Source organism: Dromaius novaehollandiae, chromosome 9 (genome assembly GCF_036370855.1).
Source record: "Dromaius novaehollandiae isolate bDroNov1 chromosome 9, bDroNov1.hap1, whole genome shotgun sequence".
NCBI lineage: Eukaryota > Metazoa > Chordata > Aves > Casuariiformes > Dromaiidae > Dromaius > Dromaius novaehollandiae.
Genome location: NC_088106.1, coordinates 7,338,322 through 7,364,830, shown reverse-complemented (window position 1 = coordinate 7,364,830; position 26,509 = coordinate 7,338,322). Strand labels below are relative to the sequence as shown.

The window sequence follows — 26,509 nt, the reverse complement described above, 5'->3', positions numbered from 1 at the left end:
CAGAAAATGATAGGGAGAAAAAAGCACCTTATGTGCTCTACACTGATAACAGAGTTGGTGAAAAGCTTCTTCTCTTCCAATAATGCCTAGCTCATGACTGTTGTTAAACATCACCCACAGAGGGCTGTCCTGCTAGATTAGCTCACCAGCACATTTAGGGATGAGGAGCATATGCACCTCACAGATGTCACCGATGTGGTGGTGCACAGGTAGAGAAGAACGGGACAAGGAAAGAGGAAGCCCTGATTTAAAACAGAGGACAATTTAGAAAAATTACCTACAACTGCTTGGGAAAAGGGGTAGGTGGGGGTGATTCACTCACTTAGCACTCCCCTTGACTAATAGACATCTGATTTAACCTCTGCCTCCCTCTTTCTCAGCTAACTGAGCACTGAGCATCTGATACTAACCAATAAAAGCTTTGTATATCTCTCTCCCTCCACACTAACAGTGAAACTCGTAGAGACAAGCAGCCAGCGTGAGCTGCTTTCCATATCTAACACTGGGAACAGAAGTTCAGTCATGTCAAGGAAGAACCCAACTAACACTTCAGGTCATTGTCCCTTCTTAGCTTTTCCCCCTAACATCTGGTCCCTGCATTTGCCAGGGCAAAACTTTTTCATCCTAGGAGGAAGCTGGGGGTGGGGATAAATTCCTTGTGAACGCTCAATGGAGTCCTCCAAGGGACAGTACAAAAATCTGAGTTATCCTGCATTTCTGAGATATTATAGCTGTCCCAAACTAAAAAATTAGGTTCTCATTCCCAAGCTGTGGGTTATTTGGATCCAATGTTTTGGGTTAACCTTTTGTAGCAGAGAAGTCAGCTGTAAGACCTAGACCACATCTAAACTTGTGTTATGATCATCATCATCTCCCCACCTCAAGTTTTTGGGTCATAACCAAAACTCCACAGATACCATCAAGAGTAAATGCCCCTGAAAAATAAGAAATACTTTCCCAGCAGCTGTTCGGTACTAACAAAGTTTCAGTGTTAATTCTTGCTGAACTAAAGCCTTTTTTTTTTATATGCTTCTGTTAGCCTATGTCTATGTTCCTTCCTGCACGTACAGTACAAATAAATTTTCAGACCTGTCCAACAATACTTTTGAAAACCAAAAACAGCTTTAAAAAACAGAAAAAAATACTTGTCATTTCAAGGTAAGTTTGAAGTTTCCATGAATAGTCTTCATGTTTGCATGAACAGCAGCTGTGTATGTAAATGGTTTGAAATAGCTACAAGCTCTAAACTAATTAAGATTTTCCCATTGCAAATACAGATTTTAGGTTTGTTCTGCATTCTTTCCTCCACAGAAAGGAAGAGGTCCAGCTCGATACTTAGCTTCTGGCCACAGACAGTATTTACTGTTTCAACGGCCTTCCCATTCCAAGGGAGTGACATCAGCACTGGTGCTTTGCAAACTTTAAGTCTAATTCTCAAGCAGAGCTCCATGCTAACAGATATGCCAGTCATAACATAACATGCTTTCTCAGAATTTATTCCAGATTTACTGGGGCTGGGACCAGCTTTTATGCTAGGAGAGATCTTTTATCAGTCACGTACAGCACAACCTACAATTTGCAAAAGCCATACACTTCAGTACACAGTACATCTCTGTCAAGTGCCTATTGCTGTCAAAGTTTCAGACAAAAAAAGGACACGTAGACTTTTTCATTTCAGCTGATTTTAGAAATACACATTAAAAAAATCCTCATGCAAGAATGAATCTAAAACTCAGGATGCCACGTGCAACTGAGTCACAGAAAACAAAACTAGAGGGGATGTCACAAGGTCATCGAGTCTATACCCCTACCAGAAAACAAGATCATGTTTGATCTCCTTCTGATCCATTCCTTAAAAATAGTAATAAAAAGCCCACGGCCATGGCAATCTTGCAACCTTCCTAGGCTAGGCAATCTATCTCAACACCTAACTATCCTCACCATTTCCGCTCAAGTTTCCCTGCTGCAACTCAAAATGCAATACATCCTTCCTGTACATCCACTGGATGTTTGTCACCACCTCCTTTTTGGGCAACCTTTCACATATTTGGAGACATCTTTCTTTTCAAGGGGAACAAGTCCATTTTTCACAGACTGTATATACCAGATCGCAGATCACAGTCTGCTGTCCTGCAGCTGCCTTTTTTTAGTTTGTTTTTAATTGGTCTACACACTTCTGCAGACATGGTACCAGCACCGGTGTCAGTGCTCCAGCTGAGGCCTTACCACCACCCAGGGAGGGGAGACATACCTGTTCACGTAGTTCATTCAGAGGTTTCATTCTCTCATCGTGAACAGGACAACTTGATTCATATTTATTTAGTGGTCTACTATATCCCTCAGCACTACCATGCATAGTAAAAAAGCAGGTTTGAGAATGACCAGCTAAAATGCAGTATTTTGCCCTCATCTAGATCAAACTGTTCTTTGTTTGTTTCTTTAGGGCTTGTTTTGTTTGTTTGCTTGTTTTGGTCAAGGCCATTTGACCATCGTGTCCTCCTTCCCTTGCCCCTTTCCACCAAGCACTCTCAACCCTATCAGAGCCTGATATAGGCTGTAATTTAATAAGAATCAATTTCTATTCCATTCTTCAAGTTCTTAATGAAAATATTGAATAAAATCAGACTGAGGACAGATTCATGCCTAATCTAATCTGACGCAGCTGTCCAGGAGGTAGTCCCACACCAGACAGGGCAGGGATGAGCAGCAAGGAGATGTGCTGCCTAACAGGCGTAACATGGAGCAAGAGCAAAGTCCAGTGCAAACCCGGACACACAGTGCTTTATGAACCTCTGCTCTGCTCCTTTTTTGCAACAGGCAAAACATGGGAGCCCTTTATAATCAAAAACTTTCGAAAGAAATATTTATCTTCAAAAAAGTCAGTAACACCACGCTAAAGTATAATACCCCAAGGAAGATCCCTAATTAAGCCTACAAATGCCTGCATGAGTTTTCAGTTCTAAATACTAAATATTTCAAATTTCTGCTAAAGACACGAAAGCTAATAAAAACATTAGAAATAAAACATGACTGCAGCTCCCACATTCAAGCTAGGGAGCTGAAAGTTTTCCTGCTTTGAGAAAAGATCCAACCACTGAAACATGTTCTAATTCTTGAAAATAAACAAATAAATGTTGTGCATGAGCACCTCCCATAAGTCTTCTGTTTCTAAGAAATTTCCCACTGTTGCTGTCTTAATCCTCTTGCTAAAATGCCTCACTCGATATCTATGAGCTTATCTTTCAGCATTCTGCTTTAAAAACTAAAACATCCAAAACCAAGTCCCTCCCTAAATAATTGAAGTCATAAACAAATCAAAAACCCAGCACAAGAAACAAATACATATTTTCAGATGTCAATAATAATAATAAATCCTTAGCCAGGGAGGTATGCTTACAATCCTGACTCATTGGGAAGGCAAAGGATAACTGAAGCGTGTACCTCAGCACCCTTGTAATTTAGGCATGAATTCAATCACGTGTTTCAAAGATTTTCTGGGCCATAGTGCATATCTATTAACTCAGTAGTTTAACTCCTACTGCTTTCCCACTATCAGTGGGGAAAAATATCTGTAGTACAAATGCACTTTATCTGGCTTGTCCCTCCGTTTCAAGTCAGCGTTCTGCATCTATCTGCCATCGCATGGCCAAATATCACATGTTTTCACATCATGCAAACGTGGAAGCACCCAGATGTATGTAATGAAGTCACTTCTGCTAAAATTTGTTTTAAAAATAAGCACAAGTTCATTCAATTCTCCCTCTCTCCCAATTTTATTTTGACATAGGTTTTTTTCATTGGAACAGAGCGAGGAGAATAAGATCAGTTGCACTGAGAAGGGAAACGAAATGCTGGATGCAAGGGACAAACGGAGTGCAAGTGACATGTTGGTTTGGGCTTTTTCTACTTCTTTGTTGCTACTGCTGGAACACAGCAGTAACAACTCCTACTTTACTGGCTACAGATCTGAGTGAATCCCTGCTGTGAACACGCAGTGGGTCCATTAGAAGGCAGAAAAGGGCTTTCTCACTAAAAATATAGTATCCCCATCTATATCAGATACATTTTATATCTTAAGGAAGTGCTTTGTACCTTTTACAAAGCAGATAACAGATGCAGCATACTACATATGGCTGCAGCTGGCTGTTTTTGAAGGAACACCAAATTAAACAGAAACAGAGAAAGTGCAAGTTAAATTTGCTAGAACAGGAGACTGCGCTTACACACAGGAATGCCTCTGGAGAGCTCTCACTTGTATTTTTGACTTGCTTTAGCTTATTTACTGTGTCGAAATAATTTTTATATTTTAGGCAGCTTCCCTTGTGCTGGCACGTAGCAGAAGCCTGTGTGCTACTGGGGTTTGAAAGCACAGAGACATCTCTGCAGATGAACACAGGCCGACGACACAGGCTGCCACATGCAGCGGCCACCACTCTTTCTTCTTCTAAAGCAAGCTTTTAAAAACGGCACAGCTATCATACAGAAGTAGCTAACCAAGAACAGCTATTTGAAGTTGTGTTGATTTTTTATTAGCATAATCTAAATGCTACAGGCTACAGTTTCAAAGAGCTCTTCTAAGCTGTGCTGGCACAGGCAAAAGCATCTGAGCAGGTGGGCAAGCAAGCATCCACATGTGCGAGACAGGTAACGATACGCTATGTGCTAAAGCCTCTCCGCACCCATGAATAGTTGTGTGTGTGACAGCTGTTAGTAAGGTTGAACAAAGGAGCTTGTAAAAATCCGAGTTTCTCACCTTTTGGCCAAGGAGGGGACACAGAGCATTGCTCCATGCGTGACACGCTGAACTGGCACAAGAGCAAACGTCGGCTCAGTGCCAGGACTCACCACAGTCAGCTTGGGCTGGGGGCAGATTTTGAAACAAGTTTTTTCCCCCCTTAGTGTTGCCACTTCTGTAGAAGCATTAGATATTGTCACACTGGGTGGCATTAGAGTTTACCAAGGATAATATTATGAGATTGAAGTAAATGGAAATAAAAAATGATACACAATCATTCCTTTGCAGTTAAGGAATGATTTTAGGCATTGTCCCTTCCTGCACCTTGCCTGATTTGACTGATGAGACCAGTTACAATGTAACACAAGGGTTTATTCGGGTTTCTTCCTTTTAAATAAGCATTAATTCTTTATCTTCCTTCTGGTTTCTATCAACTTCCTTTCTCTTCTGTGTCATTTCTGATTTGGTTGGATTTATGAGTTACACGTTTTTGACACATCTGTGTAAAACATTCTTCTACCTCTTCTTTCAGGTGTTTATAAGTCTATTCGGAATTGCCACTGATGCTGCTCAGTTTGCAGAACAATAATATTTTTGCTTTGACAATGAGACTGAAAGGTCGTCTTAAAATTTTCCCAGAGCTCCCGACTCCCACTCTTGGGGTAAAAAAGCCTAATGCTCCATCTCAGCCGCAAGCTTTGCTAGTACTTGGTAACCTTTCTCTAGATGCAACGAAGTTCTCCAAATATCTTATGATTTCCTATGATAGTTGGAATGTGTGGCATTGCTTTATCCTTAATTCCTTTCATTTGTGTACCGCTTCATGCTTTCCTTCTCTCAGTTCTCCTTATTTCCTGTCACTTTAATCTGCGGCTGCCTGTCTGTCTCTCCTTCGTTAGTATTCAGGAGTCATGGTATGATCTGGCAAGACAGCCCCAGGCAGCCCTCCAAGTCTGATGAACTGAGCGGTCATTCAAAAGGAGAAGTAACTTCTGCAAAGATCATGAAGTTACGATTATTATTACTACAGGCTGCCACAAATGACATGGACATAAAAGCCCTACAGGTTTCTGCAGTCCAGGTCAGGAGGAGGAGGAGGGGAGAGCCAACTGAATGGCTAAGATACCCAAAACACGAAAGGCCCCAGCAGCGACGCCCAAGGATGTCGCAGTGATGCCAGCTGTGAAGTGATGTTATCTGGGATTTACAGATGCAAGATTTCCTCTCTGAAATAAAAGGTTCCCTTCAACCACAGCAACTGACTTCTCAGCTGCTGGGCAAAGGCAGAGCCTGAAAAATCACACCTCCAAACAACGAAAGGAGGTGTCTCTACTTTTCCTCCCAACTGAGTTCTATGTTGATGAAAAGCAGCACAAGTTTGACAGCACCAGAAATTACAGCCCGCTCTTGACAAGCACGTCGCAGACAGCTCCCTCGCATCTCACTGCGAGCTTGAGCAGCAGCCGACAGCAAGCGCGGGGCTCTGTCTCTATTGCCATTTCCCTCTTCAGCCTTCCCACCGAGACTGCCAGTCTCGGAGGTGATCCTTGCACCCTCTAGGAACCGAATGGAAACCAACAGCTCCTCTAAACCACAGGCTCTTGCAAGTCCCCACTGTCACCAGCCGTGGTGGCATTCAAGCCTGGATCCAAAGGGGGAAAGGCTTTTGTATTCTACAGCTACTGCCCCATGCCAAACGGGAAACATTTTTCTCTGAAACACTATCTCCAAGGCGGGGAGACAATGGCATCTGTATTGAACCTGACATAAAACTCACTTCTTTCTCAGTCTTCGAAAACACAAGCATGCAATAAACGGCCAAAGAAAGCCTTTGATAATCTGCCCATTCTACAAAATAGCATTTTTCTGATCAAACAAAAAATGAGCAAACCAACCTGCAAATCTGCATATTTGCACAGGAACACAATCAGACAGCACAGCTGAAGTGAATGCCATAGGAGCTCCAAACTTGGTCTGGATTAAACTGAGCTCGGCAGCCAAAATTAACAACCTCCTTGGCAATGAACCTCGTACAGCCATTGAGTTTGCTGCAACAATATGAAGGCAGGGGAGCACTTCCCTAATGCAAACGCATGAGGCTGCCCAGTATAGTCTAAGAAACTTTAAGAAAATAACCACAGGCTAAATTTTGCCCTCAGTCACAACTACTCAGCCTCACTTGAGGCAAAGAAGAAATTAAGGGAGATATGTCTCTTTAAATCTTACTAGGGGAATGAAAAGTGCTTTGGAATGCTAGAATTTACCAATAACCACTATTTCACTCTCCAAAACAGAGAGCGAGTGAGTTATTAGTCCTTCCAGAGAAAGTAAGCATGCAGAACTTTCTCTAAAGCAGGACCAAAGCACAAAACTGTCATCTTTACCACTAACTTTAACATTTATATTAAGTTGAAATATTTCTATGCACTATTTATAGTATCTGCATGTTTTTAAAAGAAGTTATATCCCACTGGAAAAATCTGTTTTTAAGAAAAATTCACTCCAAATTATAAGTCTTGGAAGATTGAGTCTGTTCATGGAACCAGTACCGGGGTTTTTCACTGTCAGCCTAGATGAAGGGCTACAGAGTTGCACTATTTTTGAATGAACCCTATCTTTGCTTTTCTGTTAAACTGCAGTAAATTATCTACCTCTTTTTCCAGATGCAAACTAGGAGATAGATCGCAGCAAGCAGGCAGACATCACAGTAATTTGAGAAAAGAACAGTATTTTCATTAGTCAGCCCAGCCACACCTCAGAGATGGGGAAGACGAAGAGCTGCCTCTTTAACCCAAGCCAGACACCTCTAAATTTAGAGCAGAACAGAAACGAACCATCTTTCTCATGAGAAGAGACAATCAATGTAGTCAAATAACCCCAGGCCAAATTATTCTGCAATCAAATGTGAATGATGAACTACGACTACCTGCCTTAGCATTTTATTAAGCAGACTGTATCGCGAGGAACTTGCGTGACAAGAATTATGATCCCAGGAGGAGCAAGACAAGGTTGTAAGGAAGCAAATGGGTTTTGTGCAGGTGTTGGTTATGGCTGGGCTCAGCTCCGAATCTGTGGGCACCCAGCTGCTCCCCAGCTGTGCCCGCTCATCCCCTCCAACAGCTCCAGCACATCGCAGCATGAGCCCCTGGCACTCCTCAAAACCTCACGGCACATTCGCTACTAGGACTGGTGTTTGAACCCGTGTCTCTGGTGAATTCAGAATCAATCACTTTCACTGATAGGTGTCAACTTCCTACAATACAAAATTAAGAAAAGTTGACATGTTATCAGTGCCTCCCATTTCTGTGCCACGAAGAGTACGCTCAAGATAACGCTGAAGGAACCGATCTGTGTCTACACCAATCCACCATAACCGAGGCAGAATGGCCCGTGCAATTTGCACTACCAGATGGGAAGAGGACAATATGCGACCTCCAACATTTACACAATCAGCTTCACCACTGAGAATCTTTCCAAATACTTAAAATAGCTTACAGAAATATCCACCTGCTACAACTCACTGGGAAGGCTTCAATGAAGCTGCAGGAATTTCAGCTTGATCTGGATTTCATTGCTGAGATGAAATTCAGACAAAAGTCACATGGATCACAGTAAATGAAAGCAGCTGCTTTCAGCACAGCTCCTTACAGGAAAAAAAAATAAACAAAAAAGACAAACCAAGCTTCAGGACAAAATCTTATATAATAAACCTAGGAGAAAACGGAAATGGCCACTTCGTTTAAAAGAAAGTTTTACCCATTTTGTTCATTGCAATACTCAAAACATCTCCCTGCCTAAAACAACAGGCTGCATTTTTAAAATAAAGTTTCCCTCTCTCCCCAAATAAAAGATACTGAAGATCACAAACTTTTGAAATCAAATTCTATCCTTCCTCTGAAAAGAGAAGGAAATAACGGGTTTTGCAGCACAGCCTAAGAGAGCCAGGTAAACAAATCCCATTAACTTCAGCGGGACACGAAATTTCAATTCATCGCCTTTGTAAATTCAGACGAATATACAAATAGACACTCTTCAGAACACCTGGGTATACAAATCCCTATTTGTTGCTCATTAAATTGTTCAACTTGAAGGTGTTTCATTTTTTATACTCTGCAGGGAGGAAACGTTCTACCTTTTTACTATAAATACACTCTCCCTCCTGGCTCAACATCCCAGATATTTCCAGACAAGGAAAGCATCTCTGCCTCCCTCTGTATGTAATCGTCGGTGGTCCACGTTATCTCCTACTAAATGGTCAGAATACACTGTTTATCTTGTTCTGAGGCTCTGAGACCTTTGTGTAACTTTTCTCCCCGGCACAGGGATTTATTTAAGCAGGATGAAAGCGTACTTGATTGTCTTTCCTGTTGGTTGAGTATCTATAAATTACGTCAACTCCTAGGAAAAATACTCGGACTCAGATTTCGGTCTTTTGGATTTGACTGTCGGTTCCAGCAGAAGCTGGAAATTCTTGAGATAATATGAAGATCCTCTGGGGGAAGAGGCTGTGCCTTACGTCATTCAGAACCCACTTCTCGATAAATCATGGGACAGATAGCTTATCCAGTTCTCTCCAGCCAGAGAGGCTGTGCTGGCAACATGAGACAAGTGAGGGATGAAAGCAGATGAGAAAAATATGAGAAGCTACATGGGGTTGATCAGGACTGTGAAGAACAGCCTTGGGGAAAAAAATCCTTTCAAGTGCATCTGGAGTTTAAGTCAGTGATAGTATCAAATGAGAACTCTGGATCTAGATTTCCCTACTCTTTACCGCACATTCCCTACACTTTCCTGGATGGACTCTGACCTGTCTCTTTAACAGGCTAGCACACTTACTAACATTAGGGAGCTCCACCTGAGGTTTACTTTGTCTGACCTTCTGCGACAAGACTGAAAAACGTAACCAGAGTCATGGGCACTCGTTCTGTCCCATCTGCACCTCAGACCTGCGGGACCCGGGGAGACCAGCTCTCGAGCAGCTTCTAATCGTGCCAAATCACGACTTTATGCATATCCACTGCTAGATGTTTTGTTTATATTTTTCAGTTACAGAAAGCTTGGATGAATCCAAATTTGACTTATTTATGGTCACCTTTTAAAAAAGCTGAGATTCAAGATGAGAGTATTGTGAAACTAAATCAAAAGACTAGCTATGCTCCTATTCAGGTGATGAAGTGAACCTCTACCAACAACTTCCAGCGCCTAAGTTCGGAAGCTGATTCCTTGGTCTTCCAAGATAAGGGCATAAAAATAGAGTGTGAACATCTATCTCCTCCTCTCCTTTTTCCAGCCCCCCAGTTTGCAGGCTTCTGTGCTAATGAAGTACAAAACAGCTTTCTGCTAGGAAAAAGGAAACATGAAGGTAGGATTGTAATGTTATTCTGACTTCTAATAGACTTTTTGTTCCTGCAGTAAGTATGGATACTGTATAAAAATACCTCCATGCTCCCAGTGTTTCACATGAAGACAAACTTTCATAGGCCTGAAAATCCCTGGAAATTATTCTGTGTGCAGTGGACCTCTGGGGAAAAAGTCGGTCATGGTAAGATGCACTACAAGGAACTACTCATAGGCAGCTCAAATCAAAACACTGCTGTTCTTGAAGCCGGGCAAAGCAAGGGCTGAGGGAGGGAGTATGTTAGCACTGAGCATGGACCAGTTTTTCAGTATTGCTGGTTTACTTGCGATATTTATGCTCTTAGTTTTCTCCAGCAGAGCCTCACAGTGCAAGTCAGCTTCCAGACAGCAGAGGAAATGGAGACCCATTTCTCTCCCTCAGTACAGTACCTTTCTCAGTGATACTGGATAAACTTCTTAGCAATTCTGTTGGCTGAAGAAAAGCCATAAATTAAACCTGATCTGGATACATTCTTGCACGCATACAGATTGACATGAACTTGGGAATGCACTTTGCTTGAACTCTGCGTAACGTCAATATGTTCCTAATATGTTCATCAGTCTATATGAGCCCACTTAAGTGGGCTCACTTAATTTACATGATTATTATGTAAGTATTCTTTGCTAAAGAATCTGTGTGGTCCAGCTAATGGAGTCGACTCTGGTACACAACGATGCATTCTCAGTCTGTTAAGATTAGAAGTGTCTGAAAAAAACATTTTGTCTCCTGCATAGATAAACAATCACACAGCCTACTATTTTAGAGAAAATATGAGAGATAAAGAATGTTTAACAAGCAGACATATATCCAAACAAAAACAAACACAGGCAAAGCAAAAACACAAGCTCTGTAATGATGTAAGAGTTAAGGTAGATACACAAGAATATCATACTGGAAATACCCTGGTATCACAAGTTAACTGTGGTTTCTGAAGTTCAGACTAGTGCCTAATTAATGCATCATATTTTCTTTCATTTATTGAAACTTAAAACAGTATGCACCCAACACATAGAATATAAATTTCTAGTTAGATATAAGACTAAGTAATTCAGTCAGGTAGTATTTGCTGAAACTGTAAAAAAGCAGTAGGAATAGTAATACGACTTCATATTTCCTATATAATGCTAATCTATACTCACTAGATTCAACATGTCTCTCTGTTTTGAGGAAATCCATTTGAGATTTCATTACTCAGGGTAATAGTAGAAGTCACATTTATTGACAAATGTATTTTAGTCTGCAGAGTGTTTTTTCCCCCCCCCACACACTTCTAATAAAAATCGCTGTCAGTTTTGACAGTTTGTCGTCTTTGCTTTTATAGAAGCAAATACATTAAGGGAAACAAGGGAAGTGGCACTTACACCAGGGATATTTTATACACTAGCAGAAGAACCATTTATGACTAGTTTTGTTCATGGATCATTTTTGCATTGGTATAATAAAGGTCCTTATTAGTATGTACTAAATCTTCAGTTCCTGGCTCAGAGAACATAAACATTACATATCCTAATGTTTCTCAGCCCATCTTCTTAAATGGGCCACAATTAAGCTTTTAGATCTATAGAATATACAGAATACAAATAACGCAGACATATATGTACACACACAAGGACTTTAAGAAGAGCTCAGCTCTTCTGACTTTCCTTCACTGCAAGCCCTTTAAAGCCTGAATGACACAGCTCTTACAAACGTACCAAGGAGGCAGCTGCGTACAAATCCATGATAAACATTAAGATGAGATTTGTCTCTGTCTGGGCTTGCTGAAAACACTACAGAACCGTGCACAGCCCAATATACATGCACAGCCCAATATACTTGCAAAGCAGACTCAGGACCAGAGCTGAACAGCTCTGGCAGGCCCTAGAACGAGTAAGGAGGCTTGCTGAGATGAGCTCTGGCTAGCATCAGCCCAGGCTAACACCACTTGCCAACTCTAATCCTGTGTCAGCAGCTGAACGACCTGGAACGAAAGATTTCCTATATGGAAATGGCAGTCCCTCAGTTCAGACATATAGGCAAAAAGAAAAACTATATCCAGGAAGCAAGAAAAGAGGTAAGATCAGTAGCAAGAAAGACTCATCTCAGAACTTTTGTCTCGCTGAGTTCAGTAATTTTTAAAATGCTTTCAAAGTAAAGCTGCCCTAGTTGGAAAGCTCTTTTGCTAAGCCTGTGCTCCGTGCCTCGCCCGCACGTCCACCTCCAAGAAACGAGCACGTACAGCCAGGCAGAGCTCTGGAGCAGCGTGTGTTGGCAGTGCCCGCAGGAACTGAAGCACAAGAGGTAACGGCTTGGGCCCTTGGGAATGTCTGAAGGCTGCTTCATGCACAAAACTAAGTTTACAAAACCTCAACTAGAAGAACACAACATCTTTGAGTTTTAAGCGGGTTGCGCACTCATGGTGCACTCATACTGCAAAAGTTAATGAACCATCTATAGCCAAAAACTACTCTTTGAACTACTAAATCACATTCTCATCTTTTTCTCTCCTCTCTAACCCTTACCCAAGGCACACTGGTGCTACCTGCAACAAGCCAGCTGCTCGGAGGGGCGACGCGCACGCCTAGGCAGGCCTGCTTGCTCTGGCAGCCGGACGGCAAGCCTGCTTCAGTCGTCTCCAGCTCAGGAAGAGGCCAACGGCACCATTAGCCGGTGCAAAAAAAGGATTAGACATGCTTACAGACAACAGGTCTGCAAACTGCTACCAAAAGGACCAGGACAGGATCCTGTAACCCGCGTGATGCGGCGGAGCAGACGGGCTCACGCAAGCTCCCCGAGCGGCTGCGAGGGCCGGCTGTGGTGCGGGACGGACCGAAAAGGGGCATTCTGTTCCCAAAGCGTGTGGCGAGATGTCAGTAACCCACCACCCACGTAACGCTTCCATGAGCCAGGTGTGGGCAACGTGCCCTGGGCCTGGGAACCCACCGCCCACCCCACGCGACACCCCATTGCTCTGGCCTCCGGTTTCCAGCACCCACCCAGGCCATGGACAAGGACGGACGTAACAACTCCATTTCCTGATTGCGACTTTTATTCATTTTGAGTGTTTTGGTTTTGGCTATATTTGGTTCTTAAAGCTTCAGTTGAGGGGGGAGGGATTTTATCTGAGAGGGAAAAAAAGTTTTATTAACGAACAGGCAAAAGCATTTTAAGCATTCTCAAAACTGCTTGTGTTCCCACACTATCCGCAGTCACACACACAACTTCTCAAACTACATCACTCCATGACCAACAAGTGAACCACTGAGGGCACGAGAAGGAAGTGACTCAGACCGAAATTCATAAAGGACAGCATGAATGGGACAGGATTTCCCCTCGCAGCTCCTTTTAAATGGCGAGGCTTCTTTATAAATAATAAAGAAAAGAAAGAAAGAAAAAACATTGATCCCTTCTCTCCATTCAATTTTTAAAACAGCTCTGCAGAAAAGCTGCAGTACGGAGCTGAAAACCAGAATCCCTGCATACATCTATGCCCACGGCATATGCCTAGGTCTGCCTGTACAAGACCGCATCCTACCTACCACCACAACAGCTCAGAGCAGCTGTTAACTTAAGATATAAGTCATCAGTATTTCTTCCTTTTTTACCTTAAAATGTCATATTTCCAGCATCTAGCATAAGGTAGAAGTGTTGATTTACAAGTGCACTTCCCACCATGAAGACTCCATGCTGTTAATGCAGAAGGCCAGAGGCAGTGGACTTTCATCCCCAAACCAAAATTGTCATTTCCATGCTAAAAACACATCATGATGCTATGCTACAGGGCCAGCTTGGGATAAGGGTTTATAACAGAAGCACTAACATGTTTTTAAATGTACCATCACACCCTGTTTAGAGCACATATTCTGTATAGAGCGCAGAGTAGGATGAAGGAGCGTGTGGTGGATCTGCTGTTGCTGAGGTGAGCAAACCAAAAACACTCCAACACCACTTACTCACTCTATCTCAGTACTATTGGTGATGCTACCAACCCATTTTTACCACCAGTACTGAATCAGCAGCTTGGAAAAGCCTCGACTCTTTCACCATTAGAAGGAGGCAGTAAGTTATTGACACAAGGCAGAATTTTCCCACAGCACTTATAGTTTCATGGGCATAATACATTTATAATGAACAAGTGCGTTGTTACCTTAATATCTCATGTCCTGTGATCTGTGTCATACCTTTTCAAGAAAAAGAGTAAAGCTGTCCTTGTATTGTATAATGAACATTTTCTTCAGTATTCTTACAGTACTATATAATAATCTCACTACTGCAGTCATAACAGAGATTGCTAGGCATTGCAAAGGTGCTTAGTAAGAGGCAACACCCTCCCCAAAGAATTTACCACCAAGGAACAGGGAACAGGACAATCATTTTATTTTTGCTTTAATTCTTACCACACTGGTAACAGAACCAAGAATAGAAATGCCTGTCTTCCATGTCCCAGTCACAAACGCTACTGTGCAGATCATACTCCTCTACTGATAAAAACAGGCACCCGAATTATCTTTCAAAAGCACTGGCTTAGCAGTGGCAGCCACGCTGCCCAAGTGCTGGGCTAGGCAAAGCCCAACGCCTGCCTGCTGACGCTGCCCAGCCTGGGTAGAGACCGGGGTGAATGCAAAGGCAACAGAAAACCTTGAATCCCCAGTGCAGAACGCTGCTTTGCTTCTGCAAAGCCAGTCCTTAAGGCAAGCAATTACTCCGTCATGCAGTTTAATACACACTGAACCACGGTATGTTCCACTGAACTGCAGCCCCTGGAATTTAGGACCTGCGCGTTTCCGCACCAGTTATGTATAGGAATCCTAAAGCACCATTCCCCGGCAGCCAGCACGGCAACGCGACTGCTTCGGCGACAGCAGCCTGCCTGCCAAAGTCGCAGGAGCTGGCTCGCCGCACGGCCCCGGTATCCCCGAGCAGCGTGCCAGCCGCCCTGCCACCAACACGTGCATCAACAGATACGAAAGGATATGCTACAAAATAGACCACAACGCAGAGTAGTAAATTCATGTAAACGAACCCATCTCACCCAGTTCTCCCTCACCCTAGTTTTCCTCTAAGTCTGTACACACCTATTTGCCTCTTAAAATTTTTTTTGGTGCAAGTCTGGTTTTCTAAATCAAGACTCTTATTCTTTGCATATTATATACACTTTATAGTTTTTCCAGGATATTCTGCAGTTTTGGAAGCAGCAGTACATTGTCAGCAAATTTTTAACTGTTAGCAGACTTAAAATCTATACACCTACACAGAGAGTTGAAGGTTTAAATAGCTTTGCTACTTCTGACAGCCCTAACTATTCTAAACAGACAACCATCGTAATGTGAACCAAAATTACCAGATGTTACCAGCTTGCTTTTCACTCTCATCCCAGCTACCTCCAGGGCCCTCTTAAGCAGGTATAATAAATCCTCAAACAATTCAAGTAGAAACAGATAATGTAAATATAAAATAGCAGCTGTGATTGTAAGCCCATAAATAGCAAGTAGGAACCTATTTTAGGGCTCTGTTCACTGGAAGTCATTACAAAGTCTCTGTGACAACCTTTCTGCAGAAATCTGTGCTTTGGTATAAAGTATGCATGCATGGATACTCCTAATAAACAGACTTTGATGTGAAAAAGTTTGCGTTGCAGTGCACGGTATTATTTTTAGTATTCCTATTCCTCCTTTCGACACTATAAGCATACTTTGGACATGGACAGGCTGCGATGATTGATACTTATTTACAGGGTCTCCTGCTATGGATTTTTCTACAGTTTGGTGGAGGACTCCATCATTTGGCCCGTTCCCACTTTTCGGGCACGCTCTGGGCGACAGAGCAGACGTTCCACGGCCCTGATGTCGCTCGTTGTCTTGGGCATGTTGAGGGCAGCCGGGCTCCTCAGCTGGAGCAGGGCACGCTACTCCAAGAAAACACTGGAGTCAAACACAAGGGTTGCAGAAAGCCCTTATTGTAGATACTCTTAGAAGCAGTTTATTTTAAAACTGAGCATCCAGGCAGATTTAGCACCCACTGAAGCTACGTGGCAGTTTAAATGCCAAGACTATACTTTTTTCCAGGTCTTTCATTCAGATGCTTCATCCTCAACAACTCCACAACAGAGTAGGGACACAAAAGAGCGCCCAGCCGTGAGCACCAGTATTAGAGGTGCTATGAACTGATTTGACAAGAAATAATTACGAAGTTCTACCCTCTGCATCAGAGGAAACGCAACTTGTAGTTAGTCAAGGCTTCACTTACAGCTGTTTGGGCAGATCTCACATACAATATCTGAAAACAGAACAAGGCAAAGGGGCACCTCCCAAGATATAAGCATGAATTAAAAAAAAACAAAAACACCCCCCCCCCCCCCCAACACCACTAGGGTTTACAATAATGAAGTGATTCCTGAGTACCCAGGCTCAGGTGCCACTTTCCTGTTTCCACGTTAGATAGGAGTACTGGGCCTTTGCTCCATTCTTGAAATTCCTGGTCCAAGACAAACACTAAACTTTGCTCCTCATGTGAAGACTTTCAACTTAATTTTCTTGGATTAAAATATTCCTAAATACAGCTCTCCGCTAATCCTAAGGAATCTGAAACATGGTTGGGTATCCTCATTCCTTGGTACACTATGGGCAATTTTTCCTTCTTTCAGCTATTCAGGAGGTTACTTTTCCTGAGCATTTCTTGCAGTTATTTCTCATGAGTAAAAGTATACAGCCAAATAAGCGTAGACAATATTTAGATAATGGAAAACCTATGTTGTCTGCATAAATCCACATAACAGATCTCAGAGTGCACTATACTACATTATAAAGATTTTAGACTAAGCTTGTTATTAGGTTGCTTACTGCATAAAAGTTTCTTCAGCCAATTGAAGCCATAACAATCAGAAAGGAGACAGGAAGAAAACAGAATGGATGAAAGGTACAATTGATTAAAACAAGTTATTGAGCTAAATTTAGGTAGAAAAGGCTATACGTGGAATGGCTGGTGGTAAACAAGAGATTTGATTATATGAATGATCTAATGTTTACCAAAAGCTTTCAAATTTTTTATGATAAGCCCCCAGAAATGTTGAAGAAAATTATTCCTCTAGTAGCCATGTTTAGCTAACCACAAATCCCAATTGCTAAGATTAAGCATTTTTTTCTTGAATTTCTTCTGACTCAATCAGTTTAATACATTCACATAGGAGATACAAAGTAGCCCTACTTACTACTCAGGTTTTGGTTATAGCTCAAATTTACAAAGAGATTTTTGTGAAGCATCAAGATGCCTGTGCGAAAAGAAAAACAAAACCAAGAACTTGGCCATAAAATGCAATTATTTTTCAAACAGCTAAGAAGAAAACGATGCTGCAGCTACCAGGGAATAATCATGAAAGATAGGGAGGTAACGGGTTCCTCTTACAAAACAAATACAGTATAGCAAGCTCAACATTTATATTTAAGTTCACACTGTATTAACACTGTCTTTATGTGTGGGTGGTAGTGTTTTTTGGCATAGTTACTAGATCCATATACAGGCGGTTGTAAGCCGGAAAGGTGCAATAAAAAGGAATTAAAAATAAATAAAACTGTCTTTACCATGTGGGTCTTGTTCATTTGACTTTGGGCTGCTTCTTGCTCTGCGCTCTGGTTTCTTTACTCCTGGTGCTCCCCCGCCGCCACCACCACCACCTCCTCCTCCTCCACTGCTCGCTCCGTTGTGACTCTTTGCATAACCATTATATACAGTCGTGCAGCTGCCTATATGGCTTTTGTAGATGGATGAAGGAGGGCTATTCAGGCGGTTTTGGCGATCAATCTGCCTGTCTTTGAGTTTTTTGTGCTGTGGTTTGCCGTACTGATCTTCCCGGGTGATGTAGCTGGACATTCCATATAGTGGTATGATTTCTGAAACGAAAGATTTCACCCACGTTAACACAGAACAACAACAACCACCACTGAAATGTCTCAGAAAACCAAGTTCCTGACCATCTTGAAATGAAATTGTGCCAGATTTTTCTAGAGATGAATTTCTACGACAAACCTGTTTCTTCTCCTTTTCCTAAGGAAGCTTTTCTGCGGGGCTGGTGGATTTTTTGCCGTAAGCGTGCTTGTTTACGGTTTCAGATCCCAGAACTCTTTGGAGGAATGTGTATGAACAAGTTAAATACAGCAATGAAGCCTATAGTTTTTTCCCCCTCCTTCTCAATCTGTTTCACAGACCCAGGTTTCAAGGGAAAATACCAGGAAAAAGTTTTCCCAAGTTCATAGCAATCTAGCAGCTTCTTCCCCAGAACGTGATGGAGAGTAAGCTGCAATGCACTGCTTTCGAGCTGCCATTACTGGCTATGTCCAGCCTCACTTTCCCGTATAAACAGACTTTGCAATGGTCTCAACAGTGCCTGCCTAAGGAGAGAAGCGATAGTTCAGCATGAAGTCGAGGGTCTGGGTTTTATAACAGGAGCTAAAAAGAAACACTGTCTAAGAAAGCTTGAAAAATATCCTAAGAAAACTGTTTCCTAGGGCCGTATACACTTCAGATAAACTTCATTAAACAACACCTCCCTCCTCCAAGAACGACCATCTCAAAATTAAGGCAGGTCAGCTTGAAGGAATCTGAAAAGTCTCTGCTTTTCTCTACAGTTCAACCCTTTTTTGCACTTGCTTTGAGTTTGAAGTTTGAACAAATTCACACTCAACACAATAAAAACCCCTACCAGTTTTGCCTTTGTTAGCAAAATACCAATCAATATCCAATATATTCTCTACACTTTTTCTAAATCCATTCAGAAGTCATCTTAGAAACTTCCAAAGCAAACAACCATCCTAGCCAGCTGCCGGAAGCCTTGTTTTCAAGTTGAGACTGCCATACCGCATTACAATCTTCCAAATTGTTTCAACTAGCTAGATTTTCTTTCCTTTTCTCTTTCCATGGTGTCTTTTCTTTTATCTTTCTTTCTCTAGGTATATGATCGTATTTAGATTCACGCATCAACTAACAGCCTAAAAACAGCATGCCACAAATACATGCAATTTTTGTTACTTTGGATGTGAAAGGACACGTCTGAGATGGAAGGAGTTGCAATCAGTGCTTGTTAGGAAAGAAAAATACTCAGACTAATTGTTCTATTTAAAGTATTAGCCATTGTGCAGCAAACGGGCAGAGGTGAAATAACATTCATCAGTACAATATTCATTATTTAATTCTTTCTGCATTACAAGTGCAGGTCATTCCAATAAGGCAACCAAAGAAATGGTTTTTCCTCAAGTTGAATCACCATCTTGCTATCTCCAGGCTATAGAAATATTCAACATCTACTTAGCTAGCAGCTGAAAGCCTCCACGTTTGCTTAACACGCTACAATATTTGCACACAACACTTTGTTAAGCAACCTGACAAACTGTACTGCTTGCTTTTCAAGAGAAAAATTTCTAACCTGGTTATCTGATTGGCTATACTGTCCTGCTAGTTTTCTTATACTTACATATACGACAGCATAGTATTTTAAACAAACATTTCAAAACACGTTTTTACATAAACTAGAACCACTGGCAGTTTCCCAGTAATTTGTAAAGTTTCAGTATGATTACTGTCTCATGCTAAAGGGCTTTCATCTTGCCAGCATTTTCCTGATGAAAAATTGAAACATGTCTTCACGTTCAAGTGGACTCAATATTAATCGACATTTTTTGCTTGACCAGGGCAATTTTTTTTTTTTTTACACTTAAGTTTTTTGGATGTGGTACAGGTTAGAAAAAAAAACACTACTAAAACAGACTGCAGAGATTCTTCTCCACTTCCTTTCCACTCCTGCCCCCTCCCAATACAATTAAGTTAAATGTCAGCTGCAGTGGTCCATTCTTCATCAGAAAATGAAGTCTGCTGGTCAACAGAAACTTAAAAAGTAGCATAAATAGAGACCTTTCTTTTTCTGCCTCTTCTCTCCCCACTCTAACCACCCCCCCCCCCCCCCCTTTCTGGTGATATAGCTTAAATTCTTTAGAAAGGGCATGAATTCTAGGAAGTTTCACAGTTTGGCAGTAAAAAAACCAGGAATCCTGACCTGATTTCCATGCTAAACACCTCAAGCAGGTCTGCTGATTATTTCTTTGGTTAATGGCCTCTTTCAGAATATACCAAGACTTATCTCAAGGGTGAAGCAGACACAGCAATGCATAGTTCAGACAGAAACATGCTGCTTTCCCTCCTTTTACTGCAATTATTTACTTAGGGTCTGATTAGGGTTGCCATGCTACCCTTTGGTATCAGACAATGCTTTTCAATGACTTTGTGCACAATCTTAACCAAAATAACAAACTGAAAATGCCTGTTATTTCTTAGAAAACCACCCTAGCTATAAGCTGCGAGGGGGCAAAAGCACATTATTGCCAACAGGAAGCTAGTATTCAGCTTCTCCTACTGGAAATGACTGCAGTGAGACTTGCTCAGATCTGGCCCTCCTCCCAAGCCCTTATCCATCCGCATTCCCAAGCCAGGATTGACAAATTTCATCTTCTGGTTTTCTGTACAATGCTGCATCATGATGCAGCAAGAACGACGAGCATGACTCACACCTCTCATTCAGAACACAGGAGGAGAAAATTCTTCCCTTTATAATTACAAATTAAAACTGTTTTTGCATCTGCAACCTAGAGTTACAGCCTATGATGTCTTGAGCTCTTGCACTCTGGATGGTCCCCGACACTCCTCTGCTCTGGCAATTAAAGCAGAAGGCTCCATTCGCTTGGGAAAAGCCATTCTACAAATTCTCTAATTCAGCTGCCGTTCTTGGTTTCACTACCCCTTAAAGCCTGCCGAACACAGAAGTGAAACGGCAGCACTTTCTTTCAGCTCACCTTGTTCTCCATATATTGTAGGGGGAAGATGATGCTGTGGGAAAAACTGTGGTGGCATGTCCCCAGGTCCAGTGACAGGAGGATAAAAAGCTGTATGAGAGTTGTGAATAAAATGGGGATGGTGCGCCAGGTACGGAGGTAAGTGGTGGGTTGGAGAGATGGCCGAAGGGTAACTAGGAGGGTAACACTCTGGAGACTGGGGAGTAACCACCACCCTCCGAACGCCTGTGTTGTCTTCTATCACCTAGAAGAGAAGGCAAGGAAATGAGCACATTACACAGCATTTGAATCAGACATTTTTAAAGCAGCACTGTTTACAGTTTCTTCTTCCATTAGGAAACGGATGGTCCTAAATTTTATTCATAAACACATTTCTAAAATTAATATCAGCACAAGTAATCCTAGTGGTCATGTGGCTTTTCTTGGAAACTCAGATAGCCACACTAATCACTGAAAGACTTACTATTGCTAGTGACAGCTCTGTGGCCAAGGAACAAAATAAATATCCTGTGTTTAGAGAATAAAACAATTAAGAAAGGAGCAGAAAGCATCAAAATAAGGGTACTCATTAGGACCAATCTCACCTTGCCCACATAAAATTTATACCAATTTTGACAGTGCTATTCGAGTGAGTACAGATTTAGTAACACTTGGAAATTAACTGACATTGCTACTGTGGAAAAGCCTGCGCGTGTGAACATAAAGAAATGTTTTCTGCAGGAATCTATTTTGTTGACATCCTTTTTTTCAAAGTAATTGCTCTGTTCACAAAAGGTATGTGCTAAAAACAAACTATAGGGCAGAAGTATTTTTCTGCTACATCCTGGTCTATATGTCCATGCAAATCAACTCTGAAATATGCATAACTTGGCCCCAAATACCATAGTCAGAGCATGTAAAAACAGATGTAGGAAGGTGGAAATGTGCTTAGGCCGAAAAAAAAAATTTTCAGCTTATAATTTTTCCAGAGTTGTATTTCTGGAGAAGAGTCAACCTTTCAAATTTCAGTTCAGGCTTAAGAGCCAAACTTTTCTCTAAGCTTATGCAGAAAACTTCTTCCATTTTGGGAAACTGAAAATACAACCACATATGAACAGTTAATATTCCGTAAGTTCTGTATGTAAAAGGGCGTAAGATAGAAAAGCATATAGGAAGCATAGTTTAGTTTCATACAACAAACAGGCTGTTACAGAGACTTGTATTTCTAACCTGACTGAGGACCCACCAGAGGAAAACAACGTAAGCGATGGATGTGTTCTGTGCGATAAGCGCATGTGCCAATGCATGGCCCAAGTGAAAGGAAAAACAAGTCTGCTTACTTACGGACTAAGATACGCCATCCATTTTACCTTTAAGCTACTCCTATGGTGGCTGTAGGAGTTTTTGCTGCTTTGCATTCAGAACATACTCACCTCAGAGCTACCGTTTTTGGCAGATACAGTCTAATTTAAGCGTCTGCCATAAGATACTGCCACTCTCAGCTGCTTGCCACCATTTGCTGGAGATATCTACTTCCCATGGCAGCATCAGCAGAAAAGATCTTGCTAAGGATTCCCATGCTCCAGCTGCTCTAGTAACATCATGGCATCTTAGCCTAAGCCATAAAGAAAAATTTGCTAATGCTAATATACACTGAACTGCAGCAATCGTGGCATGGGCACACAGTTGTTCATGCTGATGCTGCTGCAGAGTGACAAGCTTTGTCCAAGAAGCAAAGCCAAAGAGCCATGAGAGGTAATGCTACCAGGCAAACACCAGCCCATGCTCAAGGCATCACCTGAGCAAGTTATCGCAGGGTAAAATTTAACCAGTATTAGTGGATTCATTCTTAACTCATTGGTGTCCTAGGCTTATCTGAAATTAATCTTAGCTACGGGCTAAGACCATGGACATGTACAATTTCTGTGAGTCAGCTGACTTGCTAGAGAAGATGATTTTCTATAAAAAGTAATTCAGTCACAAACTGATGTTTTATGCTAAAAAAAAAAATGCATCTCTTGCTATGCTGAATAACCAGAAGAGAAATCATTTAACTCAATGTATTTGTTCCTAACCTTTAATCTCACACTCTAAGTTAGCAATTTGTTATCTGCCAGCTTTAAATTTCAAAGACTTTACAGGGTCCTCAAAAGACAGCTGAACCTCAGAGACTTAGGATATCGCATCATTTCAACCCCCGTATTTTCAGGCCTCCAATCTCTGTTACTAAGTTTTATTCAACTTTCACAACTGCTCTTACCCTTGCATCAGCTCTGAAACATATACTTAGAAATCTGGAGAAGAGGAAAATCTTTTTCCAATTAACACATACTTAAAAAGCAGAATTACTCATTTAAGACTGTGTGGAGAAATGCTGGACTTACTCCCTTAGACTTGGATCATGTTCTAATCTGAGATAGTAAGTTCCTAAATTTTGATGTGAGAAGTTTTCACCATGACTTTACCTAGGCCAAGCCTGAAAGACAATTTTGGTATTTTTCCAGATCGGTACAAGCTCTTATCTGTACTGTTAGACCAGACTACAGATGCATTTTTATGGCTTAGATGTTTCAACAAGCAGATTCGGACAGAAAGACTGCACTCTGTAGCAGCACGTAATGTAAACTGCAAGTTAAATTATTAGCACTTCTCTTCTGGAGAGCCGGGAGGAAAGCTCAAAGTCCTTTTGAAGGTCTGATGCAATTCTACGGCTAGATGAAACTATACAGTATCAGCAACAGCGAGAGAGAAGGGAGAGAGCGGGGACAAGACAGCCTTCCAAACACCTTCTGTCAAAAAGCTCAGACTACCTTTCTTTCGCTTCCTCCCAGTCCACAGATGCTTACAACAGACTTGTTACTACACATCCATATGTTCCCAATGACACAAAGAATCAGGCAAACAATTATTTTACTTCCTCGCCTACAGGATATTTCCTCTCCAAATGAGGATTTACAGATATATATGTAAATTTCTGAAGCTGTACATACAGTCTTTAAACATGATATTCTGTCTCTAACAGAACAGAAAATTGATAATCAAATGTGCTCTATGTATTGTGTAACTATAAAAACAGGAGTGGCTAAACTGCAAGTGTCTCTGATTTCTAAAATTTGCAGGGGGTGTATTTTAGTAGTGCCATTCTGGGAGATGACATTTATCAATTTGTCAAAGACAGAGGGAATCAGCTTTGATCCATTACTATAAAAAGCATAACTCAGCAGAGAGGTTAAACTTTGCTATTTAAAAAAATCTGCAGTTCCTCGTGTCTGCTTAGAACTGCTTGTTGTGAAGATCACCAGTTCTTTAGGTAACGCACTGTCTGCTGAACTGCCTCCAGTCCAGCGCCCAGAGCAACGGAGCCCTAACCCCTGCTGCAGTCCCGAGATGCAACTGGAATATTAAAAGCAATTACTAATTTTAGCAGTTTATAGTCATAGAAAAATATCCCTGGCCATTTGACACTTAGAGGCAAACTTTTATTATTTCGTGTTTTTCAAACAGTTACTAGTTAAATTGCCTTCTGCTGTTATTTTTTAGTGCTTGCTGGTATAATTGGCACACTGCCTCAATAACAATATTATTATAGCAGTTTTGTGTATTTTTTCATATTTTAGGGAGCTTAATTACTAAGTGGGGTAGATGATCTTTCAGGAGAGTTTGGATGAACATAACTCATACACAATAAAATTACCTCCCACATCGGTTGCAACATTTTGAGAATAGCATTTTCATGCCTTCTGTTTGTTTTACATTAAAGATATTGTAGAAATGTCAACTCTAACTGAGAATTCACATATTCAAAATAAGTGACTACTCCATGTTCTCTGTTTTTCTCCACCAAAATATAATCCTACACTTCAGGAAAAATAAAAACATTCATTTTGTACAGGCATACTGTATCTATATTTTGTAAGTTCCAGTTAAAGAAATACAATTACTCTTATCTGTAACACGCAGGTTTACTGAATGGGCATAATCTGTTAAAATGGAAATAATTTCCATTCTCTTTCGAAAAGATATTCTTATTTAATTTAAGCCTAGCGTGCTGGGTTCTGCAAGGACATCTGGAGCTCGGCCATTGGGTGGGCCATAACCGACACTTTGGGAATTTCATAAACTAATTTGAAACTTCATTCATAAATCAATCTGTACCAGAAAACAGTACAAAATGAGCTCACCCACAACAAACTCTGATGTCAACATTTTATTTATTCATTTAATTTATTAAGGATGCCAATGCAAGTTCAGGCCAGCCCTGACAAGTTTAGCATCATTCTCTTTGCCATCCATTACTTACAAACACTAGTACGAAATCTGTACCTCAAACTTGGCATATAGACAGGATGAGTATCTATAATATTGGCAAGAACGTGGTGATATTTTACATCCAGAATGATATAGGTCTTTAGGGCGAACGCTCGTGAACTAAAAAGGTTCATCACTTTATAGTTTGCTCCACATGAGTGTGAGATCTAGAAAATCTGGCTTGCGTTGAGCGTGTTAGGGAGGATCATCCTGTTAAAGGATGACTCGATTGATCACAGTCTATAACATACAAAGGAAGCTCTGTGAGCGGCAAACCATACAAAACCAGAGAATCTGTGCCTAAAAGCTTACGCTAGACAAAATGAATCCAGAGGAGAACACATCCTTCAGCGCAGACAATTTATGCAAGAACAAAATCCTGCTCAAGGATGTGGCAGATTTTCTACCACTTAAAATATCATCTAAAGACTTTTCTCTTTCTAAAGGTTTGTTCCAGTTCCATGAAACGCTATGTGCTCGACAGAGGCACTACCGAAACGCAGGGCTATGGCTCGTGCTGCGTGGTCCCCACTGCACGACCCCCGCGTTCCCTCCCGACAGGCCAGGTCTCAGCAGCGGCATGCATACTTCATGCTCAAATTAATAAATTAGTCCTTTAGCCTTAAAATATCTGTGGCAGAGAGTGAACATTGACAACTCTGTAAATAAAACCAAAAGAGGAGTTTCATGCCAGATTTTGTTCTCACTGATGTCCAACTACATATGAGTAATTCTTCAAACTCTGGTGGAATTACTCCAGATTTAAGTGAGAGCAGTCTTCAGCCAATAGCCATAAGAAGACAAGTTCAAAACCACATTTTTTGATATTTGCATTTTTCAAATCTTGGTCACTAGAACACCTCAGTTCCTCCTCCCTTCCTCCCAAAAAATACAACGTAAAATGCAAAAACAGCATGCCATGAAGACATCCCCAAATGTCACAGTCTAACACCCAAATCACGATTTTTCATCCTCAGCTTATGCTCTGGGAGCTCGGAGGAGGCATCACAGCTGCTCAGAGGGGAGGCAGACTCACATCAACACCTCTAACATGCCCAGCAGCCCTCACATAACACCAACAAACCCAGTTTCTAGTCGTGACTACCAATGTGGTCCTTGAAGTCTAGAAATAGTCAAACTATTTTCTGCTAACTGCCGTCAGAGCTGATCCCACGGGGCACAACACGTCCTGCCAACTCCCTTTTGCTGATCATTTCCCCAGTACCAAAGAGGTAATGAAGCATCATTTTAATCCAGGGCTGCAGGCACTAGATA

General features: G+C 41.5%; 1 protein-coding gene across 5 annotated transcripts in view; it reads right to left on the bottom strand.

The window, feature by feature from the left end:
- FNDC3B (fibronectin type III domain containing 3B) overlaps positions 1–26,509 on the bottom strand; it is a 224,137-nt gene that overhangs the window by 81,340 nt on the left and 116,288 nt on the right. For all 5 annotated transcript variants that reach the window (XM_064516612.1, XM_064516614.1, XM_064516615.1 and 2 more), the window contains 2 exons: positions 20,948–21,191; positions 17,690–17,998 (listed from right to left, as the gene is read on the bottom strand). In XM_064516612.1, coding sequence (XP_064372682.1) covers positions 17,690–17,998; positions 20,948–21,191 — 553 coding nt within the window. The remainder of the gene's footprint in view (positions 1–17,689; positions 17,999–20,947; positions 21,192–26,509) is intronic.